The 27,730-nt window shown below is 39.8% G+C and overlaps 2 protein-coding genes across 2 annotated transcripts; one reads left to right on the top strand and one right to left on the bottom strand.

The window, feature by feature from the left end:
- The first annotated feature begins 110 nt into the window (after positions 1-110).
- Positions 111-2,877, top strand: LOC100180902 (probable palmitoyltransferase ZDHHC24). Its single transcript, XM_002125184.5, has 5 exons — positions 111-285; positions 586-727; positions 1,256-1,450; positions 1,906-2,058; positions 2,226-2,877. Exons 1-5 carry the CDS (start codon positions 120-122, stop codon positions 2,419-2,421), a joined length of 852 nt encoding a protein of 283 aa, XP_002125220.2. The 5' UTR covers positions 111-119; the 3' UTR covers positions 2,422-2,877.
- Positions 2,878-3,639: 762 nt separating this feature from the next.
- Positions 3,640-26,352, bottom strand: lmx-like (transcription factor protein). The gene is given in 10 exon segments (NM_001078530.1): positions 3,640-4,704; positions 4,829-4,984; positions 5,333-5,441; positions 5,824-5,901; positions 6,404-6,585; positions 6,737-6,811; positions 7,137-7,263; positions 7,788-7,908; positions 23,529-23,808; positions 26,259-26,352. Coding segments are annotated over 10 exon segments (1,518 nt in total). The 5' UTR covers positions 26,296-26,352; the 3' UTR covers positions 3,640-4,351.
- Between the last annotated feature and the right edge of the window lie 1,378 nt (positions 26,353-27,730).

The following is a 27,730-nucleotide window of genomic DNA, read 5'->3' as shown; positions in this document are numbered from 1 at the left end:
CATAATCTAAGAAACAAATAAAGTTGTTATTATTAGCATAATCCGGATTTTTATACATGTCATGTGTATACAATATTACAACTTCTGTATAACTTTTATATTACACACCACAGGGAAATATGGAAGAAAGACGTAAAGTGATACTTAAAACACGTCTAGATAAAATTGTTTGTGCTGTGATACACTCTCTTATGGTTGGAGTATTTTTGTTTGAATTGCTTGTTATATTGCCTAAGATTTATGAAGATGATTACAACGTTAGGAAAGTCCCGCACATTATTGCTGGTAAGAAGACTTTCTTGTAATTTAAATATGACAACTTTATATTATGTTTCTCTATCTTTATTGATTCAAATTTTTATTTATTGCATTTTAATTTAATTTAAAAAAGTTCCGTACTGTTGGTTTAGCAGCCATGCTTTTATTTGACACTTTTACTCAAGCAGTTTTTACCAGAAGCGTGTTTCTAATGACTGTTGTTTTGCTGCTAAATCCTATATATATATATATATCGTTTATCTTTTTCAATAAAAATAAGTGTTTGTAATATTTTATGTTTTGTAATATTTCATGCCATACAACCAGGTTTATTCATATTGTTCAATGCTGTCGCTTCATTGTGGAAGTTCATCCTAACAGACCCTGGAACAGGCTCTGTAATATTACCAAGTATGCTGAAACCTGGTTGGAGGTTTTGTTGGAAGTGTGAAGCAAATTACCCACCAAGGTATTCTAGTTGAAAGTAAAATACAACTTACTTGCTTTTTATCCTCACAAGTACGTCACTTTGTGGGTAAATATTTTTTGGTAGAAATTTTTTATTTTTTCATTTATGGCTGATAATTTGGACAACCCATTAGTGACCACTAAGCAATTGCCGTTAAGTGTTTTGCCCAAGGACACATTCACCCACAATGGTAGCAGCGTCGAGCCTTGAACCAATTGAGGTTACAGGCAGGTTCGATAACCACTCTGCCATGGCGCTGGGTGCAATGAATTCTGTTTTTAATTTATCTTTTCTGGGCATATGAGCCTATTTTTTGGACAACGAGAGTGCTCTTTATGCCGAATACCCATGTCATTACCTTTAAATAATGTAATATTATGAGTTGACCCTTTGATTTGTATAACCATACTATTTACACAGAAGTTTATAACATATGCCAAGGCATGCATACCCATGTTAGGTAAATGGTTGAAAGCATGAATTATTACCAGATAACTTAACCAATTGTTTTTTGAAACTATTTACCAGGTCCTTTCATTGCTTTATATGCGAGCAGTGTGTGCTTGTACGAGATCATCATTGTGTTATTGGCTCCAACTGTGTAGGCTATCGTACAAGAAGATATTTTTTACTAATGGCATTCTATATGTGGTTCGCATTGCTCTATGCCAATCTACTTAACATGGATTTTGTATGGGAACTGTTCCATTCATTTGGATCCAGGCAAGGATATGATGAGCATGTGCTTGTACATGTTAGTGGATTGTGGAAATTTTGTTCTCTATAACTATACATATGGTTTTATTTTGTTACATTTGCAATGAGCTAGTATCCAGTCAAGAAGCATAAGGCAGTGCATGTGCAGAATAGCGAATGACATGTGGAAATTTGCATGGTTTTAATTGAGCTAGTGTCGAGTCAAAAGTTCAGAATAATACAGTGCTTGTATAGTAGAACTAATTTAGTTAGAAGAAAAGTTAGTTAAAAAAGAACAGAATTTCAAATGTCAAAAACGTATTTTGCTTCTTTTGAATGGTTTCACCCAGGTATTTGACTTGTGTAAAATAACACTAATTATTTAAATGAAATTATATCATATATAACATAGCATGTAATAATGTTTCAATATTATCATTGAAACCTATATCTATCTAAACAAATTCATGCATTACTTTCAGGACATTATTAACGATGTTTATGCCGCTGCTGGCATGGATATTTGGAATTGCTGAAGGCGAGACTCTAGCAACAGCATTTTTTACTTCATTCTGTATTATAACCTTCTTATATGGTACAGCAATTCTAGTTTTTCACATGAGAAATACTGTTAAGTAAGTACCATGTTGGCTGTACGAATACCACATTAAAAAGTTTACTTTTTAACAGACATTATTTTTAACAATTTTATATTTTTTGGAGTGTATGAAACAGAACACCTGTGTGATTATGACTGTCGCTGTATCACCAAGCAAGGATAAGCAAATTACATGCATTCCAGAGGCAGAACAACACATGAAGAAGCAAAAGGCGTTGGTTCAAAATACAATCTGGGTCTTGAAGAGAATCTGAAATCTACATTTGGTGTAAACTGGAAGTTTGCATGGATTTGTCCTCTGATTCCAAGCCCTATGCCTGGAGACGGGTTTTGTTTTGTGGAGAAAGAACTTCTTGAACAAAGTGGGAAGAGCTTATGATCATTAAAATCTTCATTGTTTTAATCTTTAAATTTTACACCTATATTTTTTGTTGCAAATTAATTCCGAGTCGTTCTTTCTGAGGCACTCCTTGCTCAGGAAAAACTCTCAAAGAAATATCACACTTTCCGAGTAATAACTTTTATATCAAATTCAAAGCTTTGTACCTACCAGCAAAAGCTTTTTTATGCAGAATAATTATTGCTTAGTGCGATATGTGTACTGTTTTGACTATATTCAGTTAAAAATTGTGAAATACGCGTTATTAGTATGCGAACAACAAAGCACATACAGATACGAAAACTAAAACAGATTACACAATATGCAGCATGTACGTCAAACTTCGAACGAAAACTAAAACACATCACACTATATATTAGCGTGTACGTCAAACTTCGAACAGTATACAGAACCGCGGCTTTGACAAATTGTAATAAACAGTGACCAACATACTACTATTATTCGTGCTAACCAATTTTATTTGTACTCTATACTATTTATATTCTATTAAAGGACCTCCGACAGTTTCTCATGAAGTTGCCTAATGGCAAGCAGATTAGGACTCGTTTTAAAATATAACTATATTGTATCTAAACTGTGAAATACGTGAATTTGGAATCAAGTGCTGGATAAGTTTGTTTAGGGTAGTAAATGTAAGATAGATACCGTTCGCACCTAACGCCCATATGTTTTGCCGTGTTTTAAACGGCAATAGTCTTGGAATGCGAGTATTAAATTCAGCACACCCTAATATATTTTGCAGCACATGAATCTGGGTTGTATAGTAGGATAGGGGAAGATGGACACCTTTTTACTCTGTTTTCTAGTCCAATTTGATAGTTAACAAAAAACATTTAAGGAATTCTAAAACTGTATCCTTACGAGTCACATGGACCGTTGTTAATTGTTTTAAAACACGACGAGATTTTTTTGATGTTATGTGCTGAAGGTGTCCCATCTTCTCTCACCTTACCATATCTTGTATTGGTTGTTAAGTAGTATCTAGTGTTCATTCGATAAGTTGGCTGTGTAATGATTTCTTGAATGAATGTAATTAATCACCCATGAAGTAACATACATGGTAACTCGTAAGCTGGCATAGGGTGTATGAAACAGAACACCCATGTTATAACGACTGCCGTTTTCCGGCCACGTGAGGATAATCAAGTTACTCGTATGGCAGAGTTAAGAGATGTCTTAACAGTTAATACAAGCTTACACTTAGAACTCGATTTATTGATACTTCGAAATTAAATAATTTACAATTCGTGTCTACACGGCGCAGTGTGGTAACAAGACGTTTTCACTTTTGCACCGTGGAATGTGTTTCACGGCTTTATAGAAAAAAATATCGTCCTTAATATACGATAGAGTACTTTGTGTGGCTACTTTTCCGTAACCTTGACGTTGTGCAAATGGAAGAATACAAAGGTGGCGTAAGTTTGAACAAATTGATCTATACGCCACCTATGTGCGGAAAGAGGCAAAACGCTCACAGTTCGCTATTATTGAAGGCATTACTGCATTTATGGTGACTTGCCCGATACTCTGCATACACACCACTTCTGAGGAAAATGCGGTATATATCTTTGTTCTATTATAATTGCAGCTACCCTTCCAAAATATACTCTAAAATGGCTGTAAATATTCGCAAAATTAACCCCGGAAACAATATATCGTAAGGTCTCACTTCGTTGGCTAGCGAACGCATTGTGAGCTTATATAGCAGCATCAAAGGTTGGACGAGATTCATGAGAAAAACAGCTTACAGTGGCGGGAGCCCAAAAAGACAACATTCTTTCGAAAACATGCTCGAAAAAGTAATATACTGATGTTTTCAATCGTCGACTAAATAATTCAATAGCCGGTCGGGTTCGTCGCTCTCTGCTAATAGAGTTGACCAATTCTCTATACTCTATGGGGACTTGTGTTATGTTCTGAAAAACGTGTTCTGCATGAACATTAGTTTGTCTATTGGATTCGTGTCTGTCGTAGTTATCTGTGCTTCAAAGTGAGACACAGGCTGCGAGCCAGCAAAGTTTTGGTAACTGTCACGAGGTGATGTCATTAGAGGGTGTTCGCCTTCCATGGTCATAGGCGGATTTGCCATTGCGCTGTTGTTGTTGTAGTCCCCCATATTAGCTTCCCCGATGTTTATATGCAACCGTGGTTCGAGCTCCATGGGTGACGTCACGTTTGGTGTCGTCACAGCATGCGTCATAAAGGATTCGGGTTGCTCGAGTCGGTGAAGCTCGTAATCGTCGTACTGCATTTCCGAAGAATCTTAAAAAATATTAAACTTGAAACATTTGATGTTTAAAAAACCTACTTTGATTAGGTATTACATGAATGTAACTTATTTTTAGATTAAAAAAATAAATTACGTTTTAAACACAAGGTAACCTACCGTGAGGTGGCGGTAAAGTGTTGTAGAAACTACTGGCTTCACCAGCGTTTGAAGGTGACGTTTGTATACTACCGGGTGACCGGTAGGTGTCGTGGTAGAGCGATGTGTGGTGGGGTGTGGGCATTGATGTATATGACCCAGGACTAGAAATCTCATCTATAAACACAAATAAAAATATTTTATCACACCATTGGCATCAGCATAGTATACCGACGTGCATCAAATATTTAAGTTGTTGTTAGCTAAATATCAAGGATTCCTAGTATTTAGTTCTAGTCTGGCAATGGTTCTAAAAACACAAACATGACATTCTATTCTATATGGGTGAGGTCCTTGTATTTAAGCCAGATTTTGCGCGTTACCCAACAACAAAGGAATTTATGCCAGAGTTGGCCCATTACCTCAAACATAGTGCATTTAGGTTCTAACACACAGAAACATTAAACAAACTCGTTGCTTAGAAATTTTGTAAACTGTTTATTTTTACTATACACCCACACTTACTGTCTGAATCTGAGTCGTTCGTTTTCTTTCTCCGCGCTCTACCGCCACTACGTGACCCACTTTGGCTGCTAGAATCACCTTGTGTTTGTCTCCTTGCAAGTTTCTTCATCTAAATGGTAAAGGAATAAGTAAACATGTCAGAATATTGTATTGGGTATTACAATACACTTTATTCTGTAAGTCGTTGTTACTGACATTGTTAGGTATTGAAATAACTTTCTCATACTTCCTTTGACAATAGGGTGGGACAAGATGAGACATGTTTTAATTCTGTGTCCTCTTTTCTTTGGTAGTAAACAAAGAATGGTTACAGAATTATATAGGTGTATCCTTACGACTCTAAAATAACGTTGGGAAACATGAGAATTGGTTGCTAACGCTGTCCCATTTATCCCCACAACACTATATGTTGTGACATTGTTATTATAAAACATAAACCGCTCTTAAGCAAGTAGGAATTTAAAACAGCTGCTAAACGTCACCAAACCAACCTTAGCTCTTTGGTTTTGAAACCATACTTGTACGACTCGTGGACTGAGGCCTGTCTCCGACGCCAGCGTTTCGCGCACCTGAAAAAACGAGAAACGAATTCATTTCCATACACCGTGATCTTAGTAAATGGGACGCGCCGGACGCCATTTTGAATTTTTGTTTTTGTTTCAGACTTATAGTTTAACATAGTTGATTTATTTTCTTATAGTATAAACTAACATAACGTTAAAATTTTTACATCTGTTGTATTAATATGATTGAATTGTTACTGTTTTTTGGGTTTAGAAGTCACACTATTATTTGACACTTTTACTCAAGTTGTTTTTATCCATTGCCTATTTAAACGACTGTCGTTTTGTTGCTAATTCCCTTATTTTTGCTGATTTGGTTAATTTGATCGTCACCACCGTATTCAAAAAGGTAAATACAATTTATGTTATGTTTTAGTTAATTTAGTATAAGTTATAACAGCTGTTAAGGTGGGCTCATTTCCACTTGTGTTCGTGTTACTTTAAGTTGTAATTTTCAAATGGTATTTTGATTATATCTTTGTGCTTTAATATTACTTATAACTCGTACCTTTCGGCATGGCTTTTGTGAGACTTCAAAAGACGCTTTAAATTTCCGTCGTTGTGCTGTAGTGAGAATAGTACGCGGTCGTTTCGATCGCTTGCCATCGCTGGTTACTGAGCCATGTTGCATCGTGGGCGAGGTCTTGCTTCCATTTTTGCTTCGCATTATCCCCATGTGGTGTGGCGGGCCTGGGGACGGAGAGAGAGATCATCGATACAGCCGCAATAAACTCGCTAGTCGTCGCCGCAACAAGGGCGAATTAGGTTTATTTTCGAGGCGGGAAATCATCAAGGCCAACGACCGGAAAGCGCTTCGTTAGTTAGTCTGCCAACCACTTACCATGGTAGGGTGAAAAGTGCGCGCCTCCCGCCATATGCATTGGTGGTTGGGCGAAGACATCGTCGTCGCTTTTTTCTGTACAAATAACAACGTTGTTATATAGAAGTTGATTGCGGACAATACAGAATATTGCTTAAATATCATTAAAAACAACAAATGTTTAGTCGATTGCAAAATGTTTATACTGAAAAACTAAAGCGTTTTAATAGGCATATGTATTGCGATAAAACCGATGTATTTTTTTGTATTTTATGTGGAAAAAGATGGCAGATAAAATGTCCAATAAAATCATAAAACAAAATTGCCAGTAAATCTCTTTGGCATATTAGATAAAATATTCGTGTAATGGAAATATCGATCCTTAAGTAATTTTTTTTTGTTGAATCAAACGTAAATTTACCCGAATCCGAAGCCGAGTCTTCTTCACCGGCACCGAAGCAGGATTCGAAAATAACATCGTCTCTGTCGTGGCAGGCTTTGCAACATATTTGGTTGTAGCTCTCGTCTATAAGGTAGTGATCCCCCGACTGCATAACACAAGGATATTAGTTTGGCAAGCATAGGAGCACATGTATATGTTAGCATGTTGTGCATTTTGCTGTGACATAAATCTGGCACTGCAGACAAGTAGGCGAAAAGGCGCCAGCTCTGAATACGGGAGGTCGAATGTGTGGTATGTTACATACGGGTACGTGGTATTTCTTACATAAGATGAAATCAGCACACAAAGAGGAACATGTAATCCCGTAGGAGCCTAGCCGTTAATATTTAATAAGCTTCCCTTGTTAAAGTGTTACATTGCTCGAACTATTGTCCTTTTTATTCCAATTTTGTATACATAGTATACTGTGAAAAGATAGGATAACGTTAGCACCTAAATCCCATATTTCGTGATCGTGTTTTACCAACTAACAACGCTCTTTTAGAGTCGTGACAGTGCGGTTATATAATTCTGTATGATTTGTTTACTATTAAATGAGACGATAAAAGAGAATGAAAACATGACCCATCTCATCCCAGCGTACTATAAACCAATACAAGCAACCCATACCTGTAATTGTCGATGGCATACGTCGCACGAGAAGCATTTCACGTGATACGGATGACCAATCACACGCCGCACAAATTCATCACGTGGTATAACCCCAGCGCATCTTCTGCACCGCTGTAACCTGTAAGGAACGCGGGGGTCTTAGTACAAACTTCCAACTATTCGTTAATTCAATTACTCGCCGGCCAATACAGTGATAGATCAGCGCACTACGTTCGATGTTAGATGTACCTGCATGTACTAATGCCTGTGCTACACCCCTTGTTTATGTAAGCATTAGGGCCGGCGTAAACATCAGCAGAGGGATGCGCACTACAAACGAAACCGCCGATGATTAGCGGCTTATGTCTTGCTTCTGGTCCTACGACCGGGAAACCGTAGAATTGTTGACAGAAGCAAAAGCTCTTAATCGTAAAACAAAGCGCGTCAGTCAGCGGGAGATTCTCCTGTCATAATTAACAATACAACGAAGAAATCAGGGCTGTTTCCACCCGGCTAAACGCAGGCATTCTGTTCTGATCCACGCCACGTGCCGTAGGCATTTGCACTAATCCGTTAATAGCTGCTGGTGCCTTAACCCACTTTGAAGATCGACTGGGTATTAGAGTCCAACTATCTGGTTGGAGGTTCTACCTACGCCCGGTAGTTTCAGTAGCACGCCTGGCCGCTTCTTATTGACGATAAATTACAGCGTGCCTCTCGATAAAGTGGCGCCGATAATGGGTACTTATTTTCCATCAAACATTTTGAATTTCCGCTCTTTGGATGATGTAACACAAACACGGGCACGCGACGATGAAGCCGACTTTACAATAAGAGGGGCAACCGTCGAGAGTTCAAAAACAAAATGGCTGACGCCCTTAAAAAACAAGGAACTTTTAAAGCGTAAAATTAATTCGGTTTCTTAAAATATTTTTTTAGTTACTATTCTGTCGACCATTTGGAACTTTTACCCGCAAGTCTTACAATCTATAGATGTCGACTCTTACATTGAATTTGAAGTTGGCCAAACCGTTATCATACGCCCACGATCCAGCTCAGTGGTTGTTAAATAAGCGGAAAACGGGCACCGCTGCCGCGCGAGCAATCGCTGCTACCGTATCCGCCCCGGTTTAGTTTGAATCTTCAGCAAGAATTTACGCGGTTGCTGTTTGAAACGGATGTTTCTTTCCACACGAGCTGCATCGTCGCAAACGGGATCTGTGTCGGATGGAAATATCGTTCCGCCCCTGGAAATATCGTTCCGCCCTTTAGTTTGATTCACGAGCCCCGGTCAGGCGCGGGCCCCAAATAACTTCCGAACGGCCCGCAACCCCCACCACCCACCTAGTTCCCGCCGAACACCGTTGGTTCTTTCGATCGGGCCGAAAAATTAATAAAATTCGTGCCACAACAACTTTTTTCCGCCCCGCGCCCCTGAAAGACCGCAGCCGGATCCAACGTGCAGATTTTCTAGGCGTAACACTGAAGGAATCTTAGATTTAGTTTTGGTTGTTGCCACCGGGGCACGCTTCCGAATTTAAATAGAATGCAAGATAGGCCACATGCACCGCGAAACAAAACTATAACTGTGATTAACTTGTCTTTACCGCGTACGCCACATATAGGCTCGAATCGCATGCTGCCCTTTTTGCCACACTATAACTGCTGATTGACGAGTTATATTAATGTTAACCGGAATTGCTTGTTAATTGTGACCTTGGTGAACCAAAGGTCAACCAAGGTTCAAAACTCGGTCAGGCAACTGGTATTCCCAAAGCAAGTGGTATTAATTGAGATAATACATATACTGTGCTGATTAGGAATTAGGAGAATTTCTACAGCATTATACTTTACAATAGCTACTAACTACAAAGTACTTATAACACGGCAACCGGTTTATTTGTGAGTAAAACTAAATATGGGGGTTTTGTGTTGAAATGTCGGGTGTATTTACAGGGCTTAAATCAGTGGTTTAATAGTCCGTATAGGTACCTTAAAAGATCGCGACACATTGTAACAGGCACGTCCTAAATCCAACTGCGCTAACAGTTAACGTGCATTTATTTCGGCGAAAGCTTTTAAGTGACTGGGTTTTAAGAACGGCAAACACGGCAGCCAAACAAGCTATGGTTACAATCGGCAGGGACAAACACAGCTGTCACTGGCCCGCCCCCATATATAGAAGGCTACGTGATCTTATTTCATATCGTGGGATCCGCAGGCGTACGGAAAATTATGAATCCCGATTCCCCTTTATAAACATGACGTATATATTAAGGGGTTACGCAAATGTCGAGGGCAAGCAAAGGCTACTGGCACCAGCAACATTGAGGGCACAAGTTTATAACAAGGGGCAGTAAGCATGCTCAAACACGGGCGTCGAAAATGTCAAACCAGTGGCTCCCAGTTTTTGCCAATAATGTCACGACGAGCAAAGTATCCGCACATCTGCCGTCGTAAGTAGTCTGCTTGGTTTCAATCGTCGCCTAGATACGACACGAAAACTAAACACACGGATGTCACAAGTTCGCAGCAGTGACACAGCGGGAGCGTAAACCTGTCAGTTACACCCCGTGTCGCGGTTAAAATAAGTCACGACAAACTAACGCAAAGCCTTATTGCCCCAGAGGTCATTGACCGTCATGCAGCAGTTTGTTTTCCCGTACCTTTGTTTTTAGTTATATATATTACTGTAAAGGGTAAGATGGATAACGTTAGCACATAATTCATATTTCGTGATCATGTTTTTAACAATTAACAACTCTCTCTTACTGTTTTGAGGATACGAATATACAATTCTGTAAATATGTTTCGTTAACCATCAAATGGGGTTATACGATACAATGGAAACATGGGCCATCTTACCCTAAACTACTATATGGCTTTTGTTCTTAGTCTTATAAATAGGTATTAGCTTTGTTTATTTTGTTTACAGAAGACCGTGTCCTTGCCGATGTCATTTAGTTTTGTCAGGAATAAATTAACTTGTCAGTCATGATGTAAGCGATGCTGAGAGCACTCAAGTGTGACTGGCACGTGTTCAATCGCCATAGAAATCTCACGGCGAAGCAAAGGATTAAAATACGTCGGTACCCCGAAGTGTTATCACAAGTGCCTGTGCCTAGATTTATTAAATTTTTAGTCCACTTCTGCGACACTTGTACACGCAGACGTCTATGTTTCGCCGCTTAAGAGCTTGGCTTCTTAAACTGCCGAATGTAGATTATCTTTTTCAGACCCAACACGTGGTATTTAATAGAAAAGATCGCATCTTTGTACCCACATGACAGTTGTTTATCACGTTCAATAAACAATTCGCCTTCTTTAGTGAGAGACCAACAAAACATGTTACCATGACTTTTTCTGCGGTGTTGTTACATTATTATGTTGGAGCAATAGGACAGGAGTGGGCTAAATCCCAGGTCCTCGACAAGGATGTAACCCATGTAGAATACAAACACACCACTCGTATACAAAGCATGCACAATCATGGTGTAAATTCCCGGCCATGACCTGTGGTCAAAAATTTCGGTTCAAGCTGTTAGTTGGTTACCGCACAAGACCACATAACCACATTTAGCGATATATAACACAAGCACAAAGCTGGATGCCACTTGAATTCCTGGTACATTATGTAAATGTTAGCCAACATATAGAAACGTTTCTTATGTTATTTCTGAACTGTATCGTGTTAAACATTACAGTTGATATAAGATCATGTTACTATAAATCTGCCACCTAAACCACTGCTTCCTAATACAACCAGCCATCGTTGCTGTAACCACATGCTTAATACGAGCTTGTTCAAAGCTGGTTACAGTTGTATGCAAACGGGTATAATACGATTTCACACGTCTCTATAGCTGAATCAATGCAACTATAATACCCTTTTTGCATGGTCACTTTTATGCGCGTAAGTACTCGCATATTTACTCGCAAAAGCAAAGTTAACACGCATAACGTCATAAGCGTGTTACCTGCTGTAGGAGGTTGGTTGTTACTCGCATTATGCGAGTAAAGAAAAGTATGGTGAAAGTACAGTTCCACTTTTAAGAGCCTAATCTTTTTCGGGTATTATTTTTACAGTTTTTAGCTGGTAATAGCCCCATAAAGCACCAAAACCTATTTTATAAACTAGATTTAACAATATTGCGCTAAAATAAGCTAACTCAATGTTGATACGCGCATAAACCAATGACCATGCAAAACAACGCGGTAAGCGAGTTATCATATGACGAATTAATGCGGATCGTTATGCGCATTAACTTTTTACCATGCAAAAAGGGTATAAGTCATTCTCAGAATACAAGGACAATCATTATAACACGGTACACGGCTGTTCAGTTTAGCAGACACGTGATGCCAACGAGCTACTACGTATATGTAACTTTGAGTGTGATTGTTCATTTTTAGATTTCTGTAAAGCGTAAATAAACGTCTGTGAACGAAATGTAGATTTATGTTTATAGCTTTCATGCTACGCACAGCCCAGACGTGGGCGCGCCAACATTATAAACTGTTATTATTCATATTCCATCAAAAGCAATTGCTTGAGCGAAAATTACACCGTATTGATATGATTGCAAATTTGTCGTTTAAATTGTTCACAATTAAATCCGTTGCTCCGGCTGCAATGCGAGTACCGCGCGTAAGGATTGGAAATAGCAGTTGGTGGCAAATCAAGGCTATGATCGTGATCGAATCGGAGATAATTCGCCTGCTTGAAAATACTGAGGCAACTACTCGAGACAGGAAGGTAGCAATCCTCACTTGGGCGCTCATACAGTGGACTAAAACTCTCTAAACACATCACGCTTTTGACATAATCACAGCGACAATTATACGTTGCTTGATCGTTCACTTATCTTAAACACGTTGACCATATCAAGACGCCTTCCGTAATTAGGCGCTTCGCCCAGCGTCCGTGGGCTGCGCGACCTGCCTGCCTCTGGGACAAGGTGGGTATTAGAACAAGTGTTTCGTGCTAACGCGACCAGAGCACCTGTGACTCACCGGCATTTAGCGGTCACATATTCGGAATACATGGCGGCTAATAGCTGCCTGGGAAGATATAAGCAAAACAGAAATCAACCTGAACTCGAGCACACTTCTAACACACGCATTTAACTTTAAGCATATATAGTAGGTCGGGGTCAGATGGCACATAATATCCCGTATTTTCTGAGCGTAATTTCAACAAATCAACGCTCTATAATTTGAGTCGTAGGGATAACATACGGTATACAGTTTTGTAAATATTTTTTTAGTTTACTATACCGGATGGGACGAAAAAAAGGGGCAATGGACCACTTTATACCCCAACCCACTATATACCGTCATAAAACTCTCAGTTTAAGGTCGGAAAAACGCAAAGCCATTTTGCGCGTTAGTATGGGGCCCGCCTGCCAGCAATAATTATATTCTAAAGTTCTAAACAGCACGCTGAAATATTTTGCGCCGATGGCCTGTCACATAGGGAGGTATGAAGTGTATATCTACTTTAAATTCAAACTCGACCTCGGACAATTAAATGTTACTGGTTTCGACGGTAAGTGGTAAGTGGTAAGTGGCTGGTACGCAGTGTAACCGAGCTGGTTAAATGGCTGTCCTCCCTCTGGGAGACAGGTAGCTTACCAAACAGCGTTACCACTGGCTATACAAGAGCTCGAGTACGTGAGTGTTTGTGGCTAAGTGAAATAACGAATGTTTTGTGGAGAAAATGGTTACCTTCGGTAAAATATTTTAACAATTTTGTCGCTGTATCTTAGTTTTTATTTTAACCACTGTTCATTATTTGAAACCGAAATCAAAGTAAGTGAAAAATATTGAAAATGATAAAACACGCACGCTTCTGGCAAATACACCCGGCGAGCGTGATGTATCAGCTCATTATAATGCGGGTTATGAAATCTATTACTATATTCTGTCCTTTTACAATCATAATCGCGATTTAGATGACGAAATGGCATTTAAAGGGCTAAAACCGCAGACAAAATTGATGGTAACTGTAATAGATCACGTGATGTGGCTCTGATCTATCTAGTGCTTAAGAAGTTGGTAGATTCTCTTAACGAAATAACAGTTAGTATATTAACCACAAAATTGAAGGCATGTCATTAAAAACTTCGTACAACCGCAGATCTCGATGATTTAAAAACTTTTGTTAATACTTTGCCATTTTTGACTTGAACCGAAAAAAATGAATAAGGTTGGTTCGAGACATTATAGCACGACAGTCAAATTTAGAGCTGCAATTTTCGAGTCACTGCTTTTCGATCAGAACTTGACACAAAGAGCGCTTTTGTGGGTTAAAAATTGCTATTCGGCTTGGAGCAATGCCCGTACGTCATTACCGGTACTTTTAGCGTAATAGAAATGCATTATTTAGACCAGGCCTATGTTTATGTGTTGGCCGCGTGTACAGTGGCGTTTCCTCCGTGTCCTAAAGCAGCGATTACATTACAGAGGCGACTCAGTAGCGGTACAATATTCATAATGGCCGCGTTTTTATTTCGACCAGCCCATATTAATAATGCAAGTCAAATTTGAGGACACAGTTTAAAAGTAACTGTGAACATGCACGGTATGCATAATGCATATGTCGTAGCGCGATTTCGCCAGCTAATACCTTTAAATATAAAAGTACCATGAGGCCCAAGCTAATCTTTTAATCAGTAAATATCGGAAGTTCGCTCTAAGAAACTAACAAACAATTCGTAATTTGGCTTTATTATTAAAAGACTGATGAAGCTATTTTAGGCGAAACATATATCTCATAGAATATTTATAGACTTGAATTTGGTCGGTTACGTATTTTTATAGCACTTAATTCTGCTTCTAATTTTTTTATTTAAATTTCCATTAACCGCCCTATATTCGTATAAATACTAGGTCTCTGTGACCAATGGAACAGTCAGCGTTTTTTTACATGATACTGTTACATTAACCGAATGAGTACAATGAATAAGCTAAAAATTCACTCCCAACAAAATACCGATTGAATGACGCCTTTGGTATAAAGTTATTTGGCTGAAACGACTATATTTAGTTATTACTTACAAGCTTACTGTGTCCTACTAGTCCAGCGTTTCTTAAACTGGAGTAAATTTACCACTGGGGGTAAATTCCTTGTATTTAGAGGGTAAATAAGCTACCAATCAAAATACAATCAGTGGACGGAACAGAAAAAATAATCTGATAAGCATTTTTGTTAAAAGGGTAAAGCATACAAAAGAGTTTAAAAAAACCTATACGAGTCGGATAATGTACAGACAATTAGGTTGTGTGTTCATTCATACACTGCTAGTATTCATGCAACTTGTTATGCCTTGAATCGCGGCCGGTGGCAAGTTTTTAATTTTCTCCAACCGTGATACACAAGACGCTGCTATATGTTGGTGAGATTCTTACATTTTTGTGGTCAACGAAATGTGTATATGCCTCTAAAGCGTTGTTACAAAAGCGTGCCCAAAATTTGTGATTAGATTCTTGTTGGTGAGCGGGAATTTCTCCCAGCACCGATATTGTGACGTAACAATGAGGCAGGTGTTCGGTCACAAGAACATTTCATGACGCTGGTATAAACTCGAGCCGTACTCAAATACAACCATACAAGCACAGCATACGTAGTGTATACTTTGTTGGGACATACAAGCCAACAATTTCAATGGCTTAGCCGACCATAGCACTTGGCCGGAGACAGCCAAAGGGTCAGATAATCGTCAAATATCGGATCACTGCGACCTTCATGCCCGAACTATAGCTATAATAGGCGTAACGTATACTCGCGAATTTAGAGGTAAAGTACGGGGTATAATCTAGCCGCCTATTTATACATCTATCCAAAACGAATCTCTTTTAGTCGCAAAAGGTAGAGGTTTCAATTGCCGATACATTTTAACGGACCTATGCTTAACTATAGCCCACCTAACACACATCATCTAAATGTATTTAGTAGGCCATGACTTATAACAGACAACTCTTTGCAGTTCGCACCAAATGTGATACCAGGCTTACAGCTTACACCGATAGTATCAGGCTAATGGGTGTTTGTTATTAGTCGGCTGTTGGTAAACACACGCGCTAACCGCAGCCGGCCAAACTCAAGATAAGATCTTAGAGCTGCGTGTTAAAGTTTACGGGATTCGACGGCAGGGACAAACAGTTTAAACGCCCAGCTGGTTTTCTACGAAACTCGACGAAAAATCGCGCCGTTTTTTAGTTTAAAATTCAGCCTAGATTATAAAAGGGCTAAGCCCTTGTTTGAGGTTCGCAATAAATGTTACATTTGTGGTTGTACACTCATAATAAGCGTGCACGAGATTTTTGAAACAGAACACCTGTGTTATATAACGACTGTCATTTCCTCGGTACGCGAGGATAAATGAGTTCATATATACATACATTCAATCATTCATATGATGTTACCATTTAATATAGTCGTTTGAAACCGCACTTAAAGCCAAATGTTCATAGTCCCGTTGCATTATGACTCGGGTTATAATGCAAATAGTTTGGAGGTAAATAAGTAACTTGGAAGTTAACAAAGAGCGCTAAACAAACGTCGCTGCTTTTGATCTAACCCCGACCCTAAATCAAGTTATTTGTTCATTTTGTGATGTCATAAAATAAAATATGCCCTTGGTTGTTCTAGTATGCGGGTAAAGTGTGGATTGTGTCGTGACAATGGGCTTCGACGTACTGGGCGGGGTCACAACATAAAGTTGGATAGAACTTGTCCCGGTATTTCGGTTTGCTTATGATTTAGACGAGATTTTAGACATTGACGAATCGTCCGCGTGTCAGTAATTGTGATTGCTGTTTTTTGGTACAATTAAACTGCATTTTTGTTTGTAAAAAAAAACAACAGATTTTTGCATTTATTTGCGTATCGATGTTGCTGTACACTGTACAGGATTTTCGGCACTCAAATAACTACCAGAAGGGCTTTTTTTGCACAACAATCATAATATGCCTATAGCAACAGTATATATGTCCTGCAACATCATATATATTTGTAATGGCGAAATATGAAAGCGAGGGAAGAATCTGACGGGAATTCTCTGTCCTCTGCTACCCGCAACGAGGCCGACATGTATACGGTTGTTTACACGCGTATAAAGCGACGCGTAGAGTTGATGCCCTAGCAAATATTTGCTGTCAAACAGTAGCCAACCCCGGGTGGCTGGGCGGGTAGGTAGCCTACATCAAAGCATATCTTTACCGCAGCAACTCTACTGTCGGTGCGGCAGTTTCTGAGCGCTCTTGGTGTCATGCGCCACATAAACTAGAGAACATTAGTCACAATTGACTTTCATGTAATGTTTGGTCAACCACCGAGCTACAGACAGCGTGTCTGCTGCCGGGTCTCGGGTTTCTGGGTCGGGTTTACGAATGGGGTGTTTTCCGTTGATGATGGTTATCACGAAGAGTTCTTTCGCTTTGGTGTGTCTGAGATCATGGTCATGAAATATGTATGATCCGCGTGTACCTATGCGTCCTTCCTAAACAAGTAAAGGTGCCAAATTAACCGCACTAGAGCGCGCTCATCGCTACCGATCGTCCGCGTGCCATTTCGTCGCCAAGGCTCACCAAGAACCACCAAAACATATTTGAACAGATTCGACCGCCGTATTCAACGTCGTATAAATCTTGCGCTAATTCAGCGCCGTCTCGCCAGCTGTCACATCGAAAAGTCGTAAAGATCATTCCATTGTCGCTACTTCCGCATAGCGAACCGACGCGGGAGAGATTGCAATTTTTCCCGGGTGAAACATCCGCCGGACCGATTCAACTCGTGAGTTCCCTCACGATTTTACAGATAACACATCAATATATCTTGTGGCTATCAACTGCCAAAAACCACAAGGGCTAGGCCGATTGCAATTCTTAGAAATAATAAACCATTATTTACAGCTTAGGGACAACCCGCAAATGGTTACAATTATCTAACACGAAGTTTGATATAGTAGGGTGGGGGAAGATGGGACATCTTTTTATTCTATTTTCTGGTCCCCTTTGGTAGTAAACAAAGAACATTCAAAGAATTACAAAAACATACCCTCAAGACTCCCATAAACCCTTGTTAATTGTTTAAAACACCACCAGGATATTTGGATATTATATGCTAAAGGTGGCCCATCTTCCCCCACCCTACTATATAACTAGCAAAACCAAAGCATTAGTTTCAACGTAAAGTGTGTACTACTTTACCAATAAAATGATGTTATGTATAAACATATAAACACGTTTGGGAAGCGCGGATCTAAGTCCAAGTTATCGTAAACAAAGCTATATCAGGAAGTACACCATGTACATTGAATGAGAAAGGCAACTTTGCTTCTCATAAACCAACAACTCCCGTCCGGATGCTAACTGTGTGACCACACGTTTTCCAAGAACGACCTTTTTGAGAATTCACACGATCGAAAAATCCCAAATTGACCGTGTTTGGAAACCGAACAAAAGTGGACATGTTAATTTACGTAGTCTCAATACCATGACATAAATGATTGAATGAATTATGGTAGCTTATTTATCCCCACGTGCGAGGGCAACGACAACCGTGATAATACAGATTCCTTGTTTCACACCTCAGCATCAATCTCTACCACAAAGTTTTGATACTTGATTGTTGTTTGTCTTTATACAAAGTTACAAAATATACTACGTCAGTATATTAATTCATCTAACTGGTATTAATTCATTAACAAATTAATTTTTTTGTATGCTATATATAGTAGGGTGGGAGAAGATGGAACACCTTTTCATTCTATTTTTTCGTCCCATTTAGTCGTAAATAAAGAACATTTATAGAATTATAACAACGTATGCTCACAACTCCCATAGACCGTTGTTAATTGTTTAAAACACGATCAGGATATTTAAATATTAAGTGTTAAAGGTGTCCCATCTGTCCCCCATCCTCCTATGTCTTATAAGTCTTGACTGAATTGAATTACACAGCATGCCAATAAAGCGGATAGTTCAGGCTTGTCGCATTTTTTTTGTATTTTTAACTGACTTTGGAAATCTGGAAACCAAGTACGTCCAACCTCCAAGTTGGTCGCAAACTTGCAGAGCGTGACAACATGGAAGTTACGCCCGTGACACAGGGCGACAACGAAAAGATTTGTTGACGGACGAGCTATTCAATTGCGGGAAGACATGCGTCACGATAGCTGTATAAAGTGCTACTTTTGGAACGCACCATATGGTTTATAATAGCACCGGAACTCCTAGCGGCAGGTTAGAGGTCAAGGCACGTAGAGATGTGTTAGTCAACAATAAACTTCATTTTATCCGAAATCGAAATCTGACCGGTGAATATTTTATGAGATCGACGCTAACACGGTTTCGATTCGATCCTTCTGTGATAATTACGACGCGAACTTTGATAATCCGACATTATTGCGTCACTGAGTGCTAACTCGGTTAATCGCGCAAGCATCGAACGATCTCCAAGCGGGTGCGAAGTTGTCGCTTCTTGAAAGTCGCAAACTACGGGGTTGCGGACCTCAGTAAGGCGCATTAATAAATAATGCGGCAAGCCACACTTAGGCGTCTGCGCCCAGCTAAATTGGCGACGATTGTGCCCGTGTTCGGCGAAAATATGACAGCTGAACGCAATATAATGGTGGCGAAAAATCGCAGAAAATAAACTGGCAATTAAGTCGGCGCAAGTCGATACTTATTCGCTTGGAAGGGCCAAGTTTTCCAGCTCCATCCTCGCACTGTACAAGTCAAATTATCGGACCAGGCTGCGGTCCAGGGTTTGTTATTACGTGCGACCTCGCAACGTTTGTATACAACCATGCCAATATGAGGTTTTACAATTCCTGAAAAGACAGCAACATAAACGCAAACATGAATCTGTCATGCTGCTTAGGCGATATTGCGAACGAGCTGCCAGCTCGTCAAGCGAAATAATGCGTCTCAGTTCAACGAAGGAACTAAATACACAATGTGGAACTGGTGATTAGGTTAACGATATAGCTGTTTCCTACTGTTGATGTGTAAAATGATATGATGCTGTTTCGTAAATTTGATAAATGGTTACTATATACGGTCCTGCTATGCGGCTTGGCGAAATAAGCTGCAAACGCTCTATAAATTATATGTGCCAAACGATATAGTATATAGGGTGCTGGGAAAAGATAGGACAATTTTTCATTCTATTTTTTCGTCCCATTTGGTAGTAAGAAAGAATAGTCAAAGAATTATAAAACCACATCCTCACAACTTCCATAGACCGTTGTTAATTGTTTAAAACACGATCAGGATATTTGAATATTACGCTAAAAGTGTCCCATCTTACCCCACAGTACTATTAAAGATTGGTTTTATTGCGATGTAAGGGATGGAGACATACATTTCGTGTCGGACGTTACGGCATTTTACTTCGGGTGGACTTTATTTTATTTGGAAGCGATCCAGTACGGGCGGGACGGAAGCAGTTGTGTCTGGTTTGACACGTGTAGCGAACACAGGCGATCCCAAGTGCGCGCCCACATAGACATTACGTCATTTCGCCAGTATAAAGTTACCGGGGACGAGCCGAAGTTCGGGTAAGTATTACTTTAGTTGTACCGACCAAACGAATCGAGGGTCATAGGCTTGTAAACGCGATAACTACATTTGAGCCAACACAGTTAATGACACGCTTGGCACTAGTTTGTCCGCCGGGAGAACTAAGTGAGAGAATCGGCCTGGCCGGCGCGGTTTGGCCTGCTGTACAGTCCGAGCGAAGTCGGTGCTTTTAGCGCGTGGTGTGGTCCTTTACTATCCAGAGAAATGGTTTAACGAACATCTAAGCCCCCAAATAGATCTTTACAATAATCCGACCGCTGAGGTTTCGGGCAATCCATCTAACGATAATCCCGACAACTAGCTTCAAAAACGTTCGACTGCCAACATACAATAACAAAACCAACCGTATATGGTACTGTGGAGTGAGATGAAATTCCGTTAGCACTTAAGTCCTATATTTTTCTTATCAATTGTGGTTTTAACAATTAACAACACTTTAAGTTGTGAGGATACAGATATACAATTCTGTAAATATTCTTTGTTTGTTACTTTAAAAAGGACAATAAAATAGAATGAAAAGGTGCCCCATCTTCTCCTACTTTACTATAGATTAAATAGGACGTTGGAAGAGAATGACAACGTGAACCATCTTAACTAACCCAACGGTGTATACTAACTTTGATCTAACCCTACTATATATAAACAACGTATGTATATTCCATTATTCCATTACCATTATAGAAAAGACAGCATATGCAGCGAAAAAATTGTTCCGCCAAACCATGCCTTGCAATGCGACTTTGGGCGAGGTTCAAATTAACACTATATGGATAAGGTATACGATTTACACTAATCCTACAGTCGAAACAATAAACATACTTTTCGTCGACATCTATTCTTACCAAACTGGTATAACCTCGTTTCAACCCGTTGCGTTAACAGCGGTTATGAGGTGTATGTCACATTTGTGTGTGTATTTGGATCAGATAACATATATGCGTAAATTTGTAAACAGAAGTGCGGTATATAGGAGTAATAAAAAGATATAGAATTCTGCTTAAGCTGTTGTATTACTCCTTTAGCCGCAGTGATATAGCTTTGCTGGTTTGTGTTTTAATGCAAATACGCCTGAAGCTAGCTGTTAACCTAGTACTGAATTATACAGTATCAAAAGAGTTTAGATATTCAGTCATATTTTGCGAGGACCTTACACGTGGGAATTAGGGCGGTATTTCAGTGGCAAATATCCTAACCGTATTCCCGATCAAGTATAGGGATGTAGGGTATCGTGTTACTGTGGACCAGATTCAGTCTTGATTATAAAGCACCGCTTAAAAAGGTAAATGATCTTAAACATAAGGGGTGGTCTCGTGTCTTCGCCATAGCCCCGGTGAGGTCGCTTTGAAGTTTGATAAGTGACCTCGAACCTTGGAGTCTCGCTTTCGAAACGGGACTTGCCAACTTTAGGATTAAAAACATTACCTACAGCTCTGAAAGCAACGTTTTGTATGCGCAATAAAGACCTTTGCCGCTGGTAACATACAGACAGTTTGTGTACATAAGAATACGCGATAAAGACTGCGAGTAGGTTCTTCGAAAAACGTGGTAATAAATATCGATTATAGATTTACTGCTTTAAAATCCTTTTGTTTGTACACGCCTGTTGTATCGCCGAAGTTAACCTGCTTAATTGTTTCGGTAGTCAGCGTGTATAGACCGCTAACGACAAGCTGTGCCGTGGTTAAGCATTAACGTGGGAAGGTGGAATCGCGGCGTGCAAGTTATCATGGCAAGCATAGAGTGCCGGGTTTTCTAAGTCACGGTGACTTTTGTTTCAAAGCAAAATGCTGTTATGACAATAGTAGGGTCATTAGCGCATCACAATTCGAGATTTTTTGTATTCTGTTGAAATGTAAAGAAAACGACCGCGGTATGTTGCCGTTCGCGGCCTCGCCCACTTGAAAATAATCCATCCGCGAAAGTGTTGCTTCCCCACACTCTATGCTATCTGCGTACCAACGGAACAGATAGAGTTCCGTCAGAGATGACCCAGCGGTTACCGGATATCTGAAACATCTTATACTTTGCGGGTTGCGTTTCCTCAGCGACGTGATGCATGCCACCACTCAATGTGCTATGATTTTAGTCTAAAATTATAACATTCATTGCTCGGAGCCGTGCGCAAGCGAGGAAACTTGTGCCGTTATGTCATTTTCTAATTGCAGACTGTCGCCGGAACTAAGACTGGTCAATCGATTATATTCCTAGTTTATGGGACTGACTTATATCACGATGTATAGTCACGCTGGTGCAGCAATCGGGATGCTACTTTCTTTTAACGCCTTTATGAAACATATACCGTGCAGTTCTACACGAGTTACTTGGCAGAGCACAACGTGTGTGCTGATCAATTTGTTGTTGTCGTGAAATCCCGTCCCCTAATTTGTAACAGTCGGAGAGGTTACGTCCGTTTATCTGGAAGCGTTCCGCAGCGTGTTTCCCACGTTGTCTAGAACCATGAAGACATCGCTTCGGAGAAACCCTGATATTCGGTCCATTCAAAATCAATTAAGAAGCGCTTTCGGCAGCCCGCGTCATGACGCGACTGTTAGCAGGTAGACATTTCTATTAGGCGTGCGTAGTTATGTCTGCGTTGCAGACGTTATACAACACAAATAGAATACAACATTTACATATGTGAATAAAACACGGATTTCTGGGCAGTTTCAATTCAAACATGAAAGCCCATACGTATGATACGTTTTCATATTTGCTGTCATATTTGTATTGATACATACATATGGTTAAGCAATTGTGTATTACATAGGATTGTAACATTAATGTACGATCCTATCCCAACGTATTCGCACGCGTCACAGATGCGATAATTCCGCCATAATCCTCTCTGTGAGGTCACAATTGCAACTCCGCGCCACCCACGCCGTTATAATGGAAGACCATTGTTCGCTTCACGCTCGAGCGACTATCTATAACTTTGGAACTGTTCCTACCGCGTGACACGAATCTTCACAGACGGAGCCACAGTCGCAATGTAACTCGAGACCTTAATATTACTCGACAGTTAACCCGCCTACCAACTATTGCTGTATTTGACACGATATTTTGCACTTATATATGGCGGTGCAATAATTAAGCAATTATATGTTTTTGTAAAATATGGACAGTATCAAGTCACATATAGCAACGTGAAAATAAATAATTCACACTCACTGTTTGTAGTCTTGCTGGCAATACAGCTTGCAGTCTTTTGTGAAGCACGATTCGACGAGAGGTCGCCTGCATACACTGCACTGTACACACTCCTCGTGCCATGAGCGCTGGTCCACCCACATGTAGTATTTATCGTATATGGGCTGCCTGCAACCGGCGCATAAGACCGGGGGCTCTTTCTTCATTTCTGCGGGACCTAGATCGCCAGGAAGCCCGCCGCAGTGGCTGAAATCCCCGTGCCCGACACTTGAACTTGGTGTTGCTATAGTTACACGAGAATCTGCGAAAATATGTTCGGTTAGTCATGGTTTGTGGTTTCATTACGTTGTTAAAGACAAGAATCATTATCGCTACAATTCCCACGTATGAAACCGGCAGTAAAGTATAACATTTCCCAAATTGCCGGTAATAGCATTCAAGTGTATAGTAGTTTGTTACGCGTTATTAAATCACACTCGCTAATAGCGGCGAAAGCCTAAACACGCCGGTCGCCGTAAAAATCCCTGAGGACGGACATTAAGAAGTACAAGCCGCGCTGGGCCAAGTTCGAAAGGTCACTGAACCACCATGTGTTTACAAATACAAGACAAAGGCGAATCCTTGATGATGCCGACAGTCAAACCGTCAAACAGTTTCTAGGAAAATATCCAGGTGGTGAACATACCATGCGTTGAAAATGAGGCGAAAACGGTGGAATTCAGCCGATTCAGGCAAAGGGAACGGCCAACAACCTACAATTGTGTGGCTGGCATATAACCCGAGGAAATGACTCGAGATAGGCGAGTTTGATTCTGGCACCTGCGATCATGGCCACGATCCGTGGTGCGGAATGTCATGTTAGATTGCGATTAAGAACGAAACGAAGGAACCGCAAGATTTTCGGCTCGGGCTCGACCTGTTTTTACACGACCGCGTGTGGTAATGAGAAGGGTCGACTTTTCGCGTAAATACGAGTTTTCTAATTCATGGTTTCGACTTCGAACAAGCAACGATCGGCAAGCTCGATTTCTAGTAAGCCGAACGGGTGATGACTTGCTCGTAAATCTAGTGTCTGTTTTGTCATGGAAAACCACATATCGTCTGCAAGTACGATCTACGCAATTAAAGTGACGAACAGAGGCGCCAGTACAGCAGGAGTGTCCGTACCAACCAGGTCTACGCTGGTTTCCAGGCTCCCCGGCCCAACACATAGTTTTCTCACAGTCCTACCGCGTTCCACAGGTAGCCGAATGCTGCTGTTCTATTTGCTAAGCATATAGCTAATACATAAAAAGGCGAGAACATTTTACGGCCCAATATTGGACCAGCTTCAGAACAAAAGGCACCGCCAACGAGCGAGCTGCATTTTGAACCATCATTGCCGCTCAACCAAATTTACTGTTATGTTCGATCAACTATTTCGCTGCCACCGTAGAGGTTGAGAAAGTTAATAACATAGTTCGCCTTCCCTTAGTTTAACAAGCAGATCCTCGCCTTTCAATGCCTTCATACAAATCTAATTCACCCGGTTCAATAATTTAAAAGTCGTAACCGATATTACGTCACTGCAACTGTAGATGACGCACCCCACGGCATTATGACGTAACACACGCACACAATATATCCATCGCAATGTCGCGAGCCATTCTGGGTGGTGTAATTTTCAATCGCACGCAATCATTTGCGTGATAAACGTGACGGTTAATGACGGCATTAAAATCGGGTGTGTATTTTCTCTGTTTAACACTTCTCAATCGATGGGTATATGTAAATAAGCTAAAAACGAGTTATACGCCAGAATTAACAACCAAACTTTACGATGACAAGCAATTTTTGCTAATTAACCGCATTAGGCGTTGTTGCAGATTAGACATGGATTGCCTAATATGGTATAGGGAATTTATGTACACGACTTCCTTATAAAATTTCGTAAATTATAAACTAATTTACATCCAAGAACGTTTAGGGCAGTTTTAAAATTGTCGACTGTAATATTGGCGTACGGTGTGTTTTTTTATACATAAATCAACAAAAAATTGTACTAAAAAAGATATCTTTATATAAAAAAATAAATAAACACACACAAATATAACAAACATAGTTGGAATTATTTAAACTAGAAATAAACATTTTGTAGATTTGTAGGCGAGGTGCATTTAATACAAACATGTTAGCCTGTATAAAGAGGGCTAAATTGCTTTCATTTTTAAACGTTTTCGATTTAAAAAAAAGGAAAACTTCATAAATCCAAAAATACATCATTGTATGACAAAAACTAACGTTAGTTTCAGTTTTTAAACTGAAACATTTGAGATGAAAATTGCATTATACATATGATGGACTGTCATGTTTGTATTGAAACTGACCAGAAATCCGTGTTTTATGAACATATGAGGGGGGGACATGTATTGTCGAATATGTTATAACTGACCAAAAATACATATTTTGTTGCTAAATTGTTAATCCATGTTTAGAGTTTTTTTTTGTAAACTCTCAACACAGTTAAACTTTAGATTTGTAGCTATATTATAAGAGGATGGGAGAGATCGGACATTCTATCATCCTATTTTCTCGTCACATTTAGTAGCAAACAAAGAAAATTCAAATATTTATAAAACCGTATCCTCACGACTCCAATAAACCGTTGTTAATTGTTTAAAACATGATCAGGACATTTGGATATTATGTGCTATAGTGTCCCATCTTCCCCCACCCACTATATTAACCAGCAAACAAAACAACTCGTCTCACCTTCCCCATTTGCGTCATCGTCTTCCATATTTGTCATAGCGAACAAATGTTCCAGGGTCGACGTAGGAAGCTATCACGTGATGCTAATATGACGTCACAATTACGTCACAAGCAGTAGGGCCGAAACTCGTTTTAAATATAAATAAACAGTTGCCTAATATATTTTGTTCTAAAAAAGGAAACATTGCTAAAGTTAGATTCTATGACATAACTTTCTGGCTTTTTCAAGATAATTCGCTATTTTTTAAAAAGATATTTCGATACCAACGCGTGAGACCAGCATGCGAAATAAAAATGGCGGCTGGACTGGTTTTGCATTTGGGACCTGACACTGCGATTCCTAGCATACATTGAATTTGCAGTGCAACATTTATACAATATAAGCTTCCATAACCTTTTTCTTCTCTCCCCAAATCCCGGATGCGAGCTTGCCTACTTCCCGGGATAACTGTCGCTTATTGCGCAACAATACTCAGTGCAAATCGGGCCAAGTTATCTCATGTTCATATCGCGCAGATAAGAACTGGGCGTGATGAGCTTACGCCACAGCAATACGGAGGGATCGGGGAAGAGATAGCTCTCACTTAAACCAGGTTCAATGGGTTAAGTCCTAAATTAGTTGTCATGATCTTGTGTATAATAATTACGGGTCTTCATGAAAAGGAAACAGCGGATTAAAGTAAATTCTACTGGCTATCTTAATGCGGATATAAGGTATACAACATTATATAGTGGGTGGGGGAAGATGAGACACCTTTCATTCTATTTTTCTGACCTATTTGGTAGGAAACAAAGAAAATTCAAAGAATTATAAAATTTGTATTCCTATGATTCCCCTAGGCCGTTTTTAATTGTTCAATACACGATCAGGATATTTAGATATTACATGCTAAATGTGTCCTGCCTCCCCCCTAATTAATATATAAAATAATACAAAACACTTGGTTTGAAATAATATATATTTACAACAGAATGTCCTCTGCCAAAAAAATCTTGATGAAACTGCCCTGCCACGACGTTAGCGATGACCTCAACTTACTTGCTTCATTGAGCAACACAAACAAGTTGCGTGCATTTGAAATGTTTATGTACAAACGTTGTTGAACTGCCGCTAGCACACAAGTCGAATGGTTGACGTCAAATCTCCAACGTAAATACGTTCTTCAGCTACAAGTAGAACGGCAATGATAGTTTTTCCAGCTAATTACACAAGATTCTCTGCTGTCTCAACGCATCGTTACAATGCTTTAACTCTCACTGCACTATATAAGCCACCGAATCTTTTCGCTTAGCGGTCAGGTGCAACGGTTACACAACACCCACTTATTCTGAATCGAAAATATTACGTGAACGCAGTGTGTGTATTCCAAACACGGCTAATTCGGGATTCGCCGACAGGTCTTACCAGCCGGCAAAATAATTCCGTGTGTGTATGTACGGTTAATCCTGTCTAATCCGGACTGTGACATTTC

This window comes from Ciona intestinalis, chromosome 9, assembly GCF_000224145.3.
Source record: "Ciona intestinalis chromosome 9, KH, whole genome shotgun sequence".
NCBI lineage: Eukaryota > Metazoa > Chordata > Ascidiacea > Phlebobranchia > Cionidae > Ciona > Ciona intestinalis.
The sequence above is the reverse complement of the archived record's forward strand: the minus strand, read 5'-3'. Positions and strand labels throughout refer to the sequence as shown.

Bases quoted from the DNA above. Each gene is read 5' to 3' on its own strand.
- LOC100180902 (XM_002125184.5), top strand. From the start codon at position 120: ATGGAAGAAAGACGTAAAGTGATACTTAAAACACGTCTAGATAAAATT. The intron at 728-1,255 runs GTATTCTAGTTG...ACTATTTACCAG, and splicing joins GAAGCAAATTACCCACCAAG to GTCCTTTCATTGCTTTATAT. The intron at 1,451-1,905 runs GCAAGGATATGA...CATTACTTTCAG, and splicing joins TTCCATTCATTTGGATCCAG to GACATTATTAACGATGTTTA.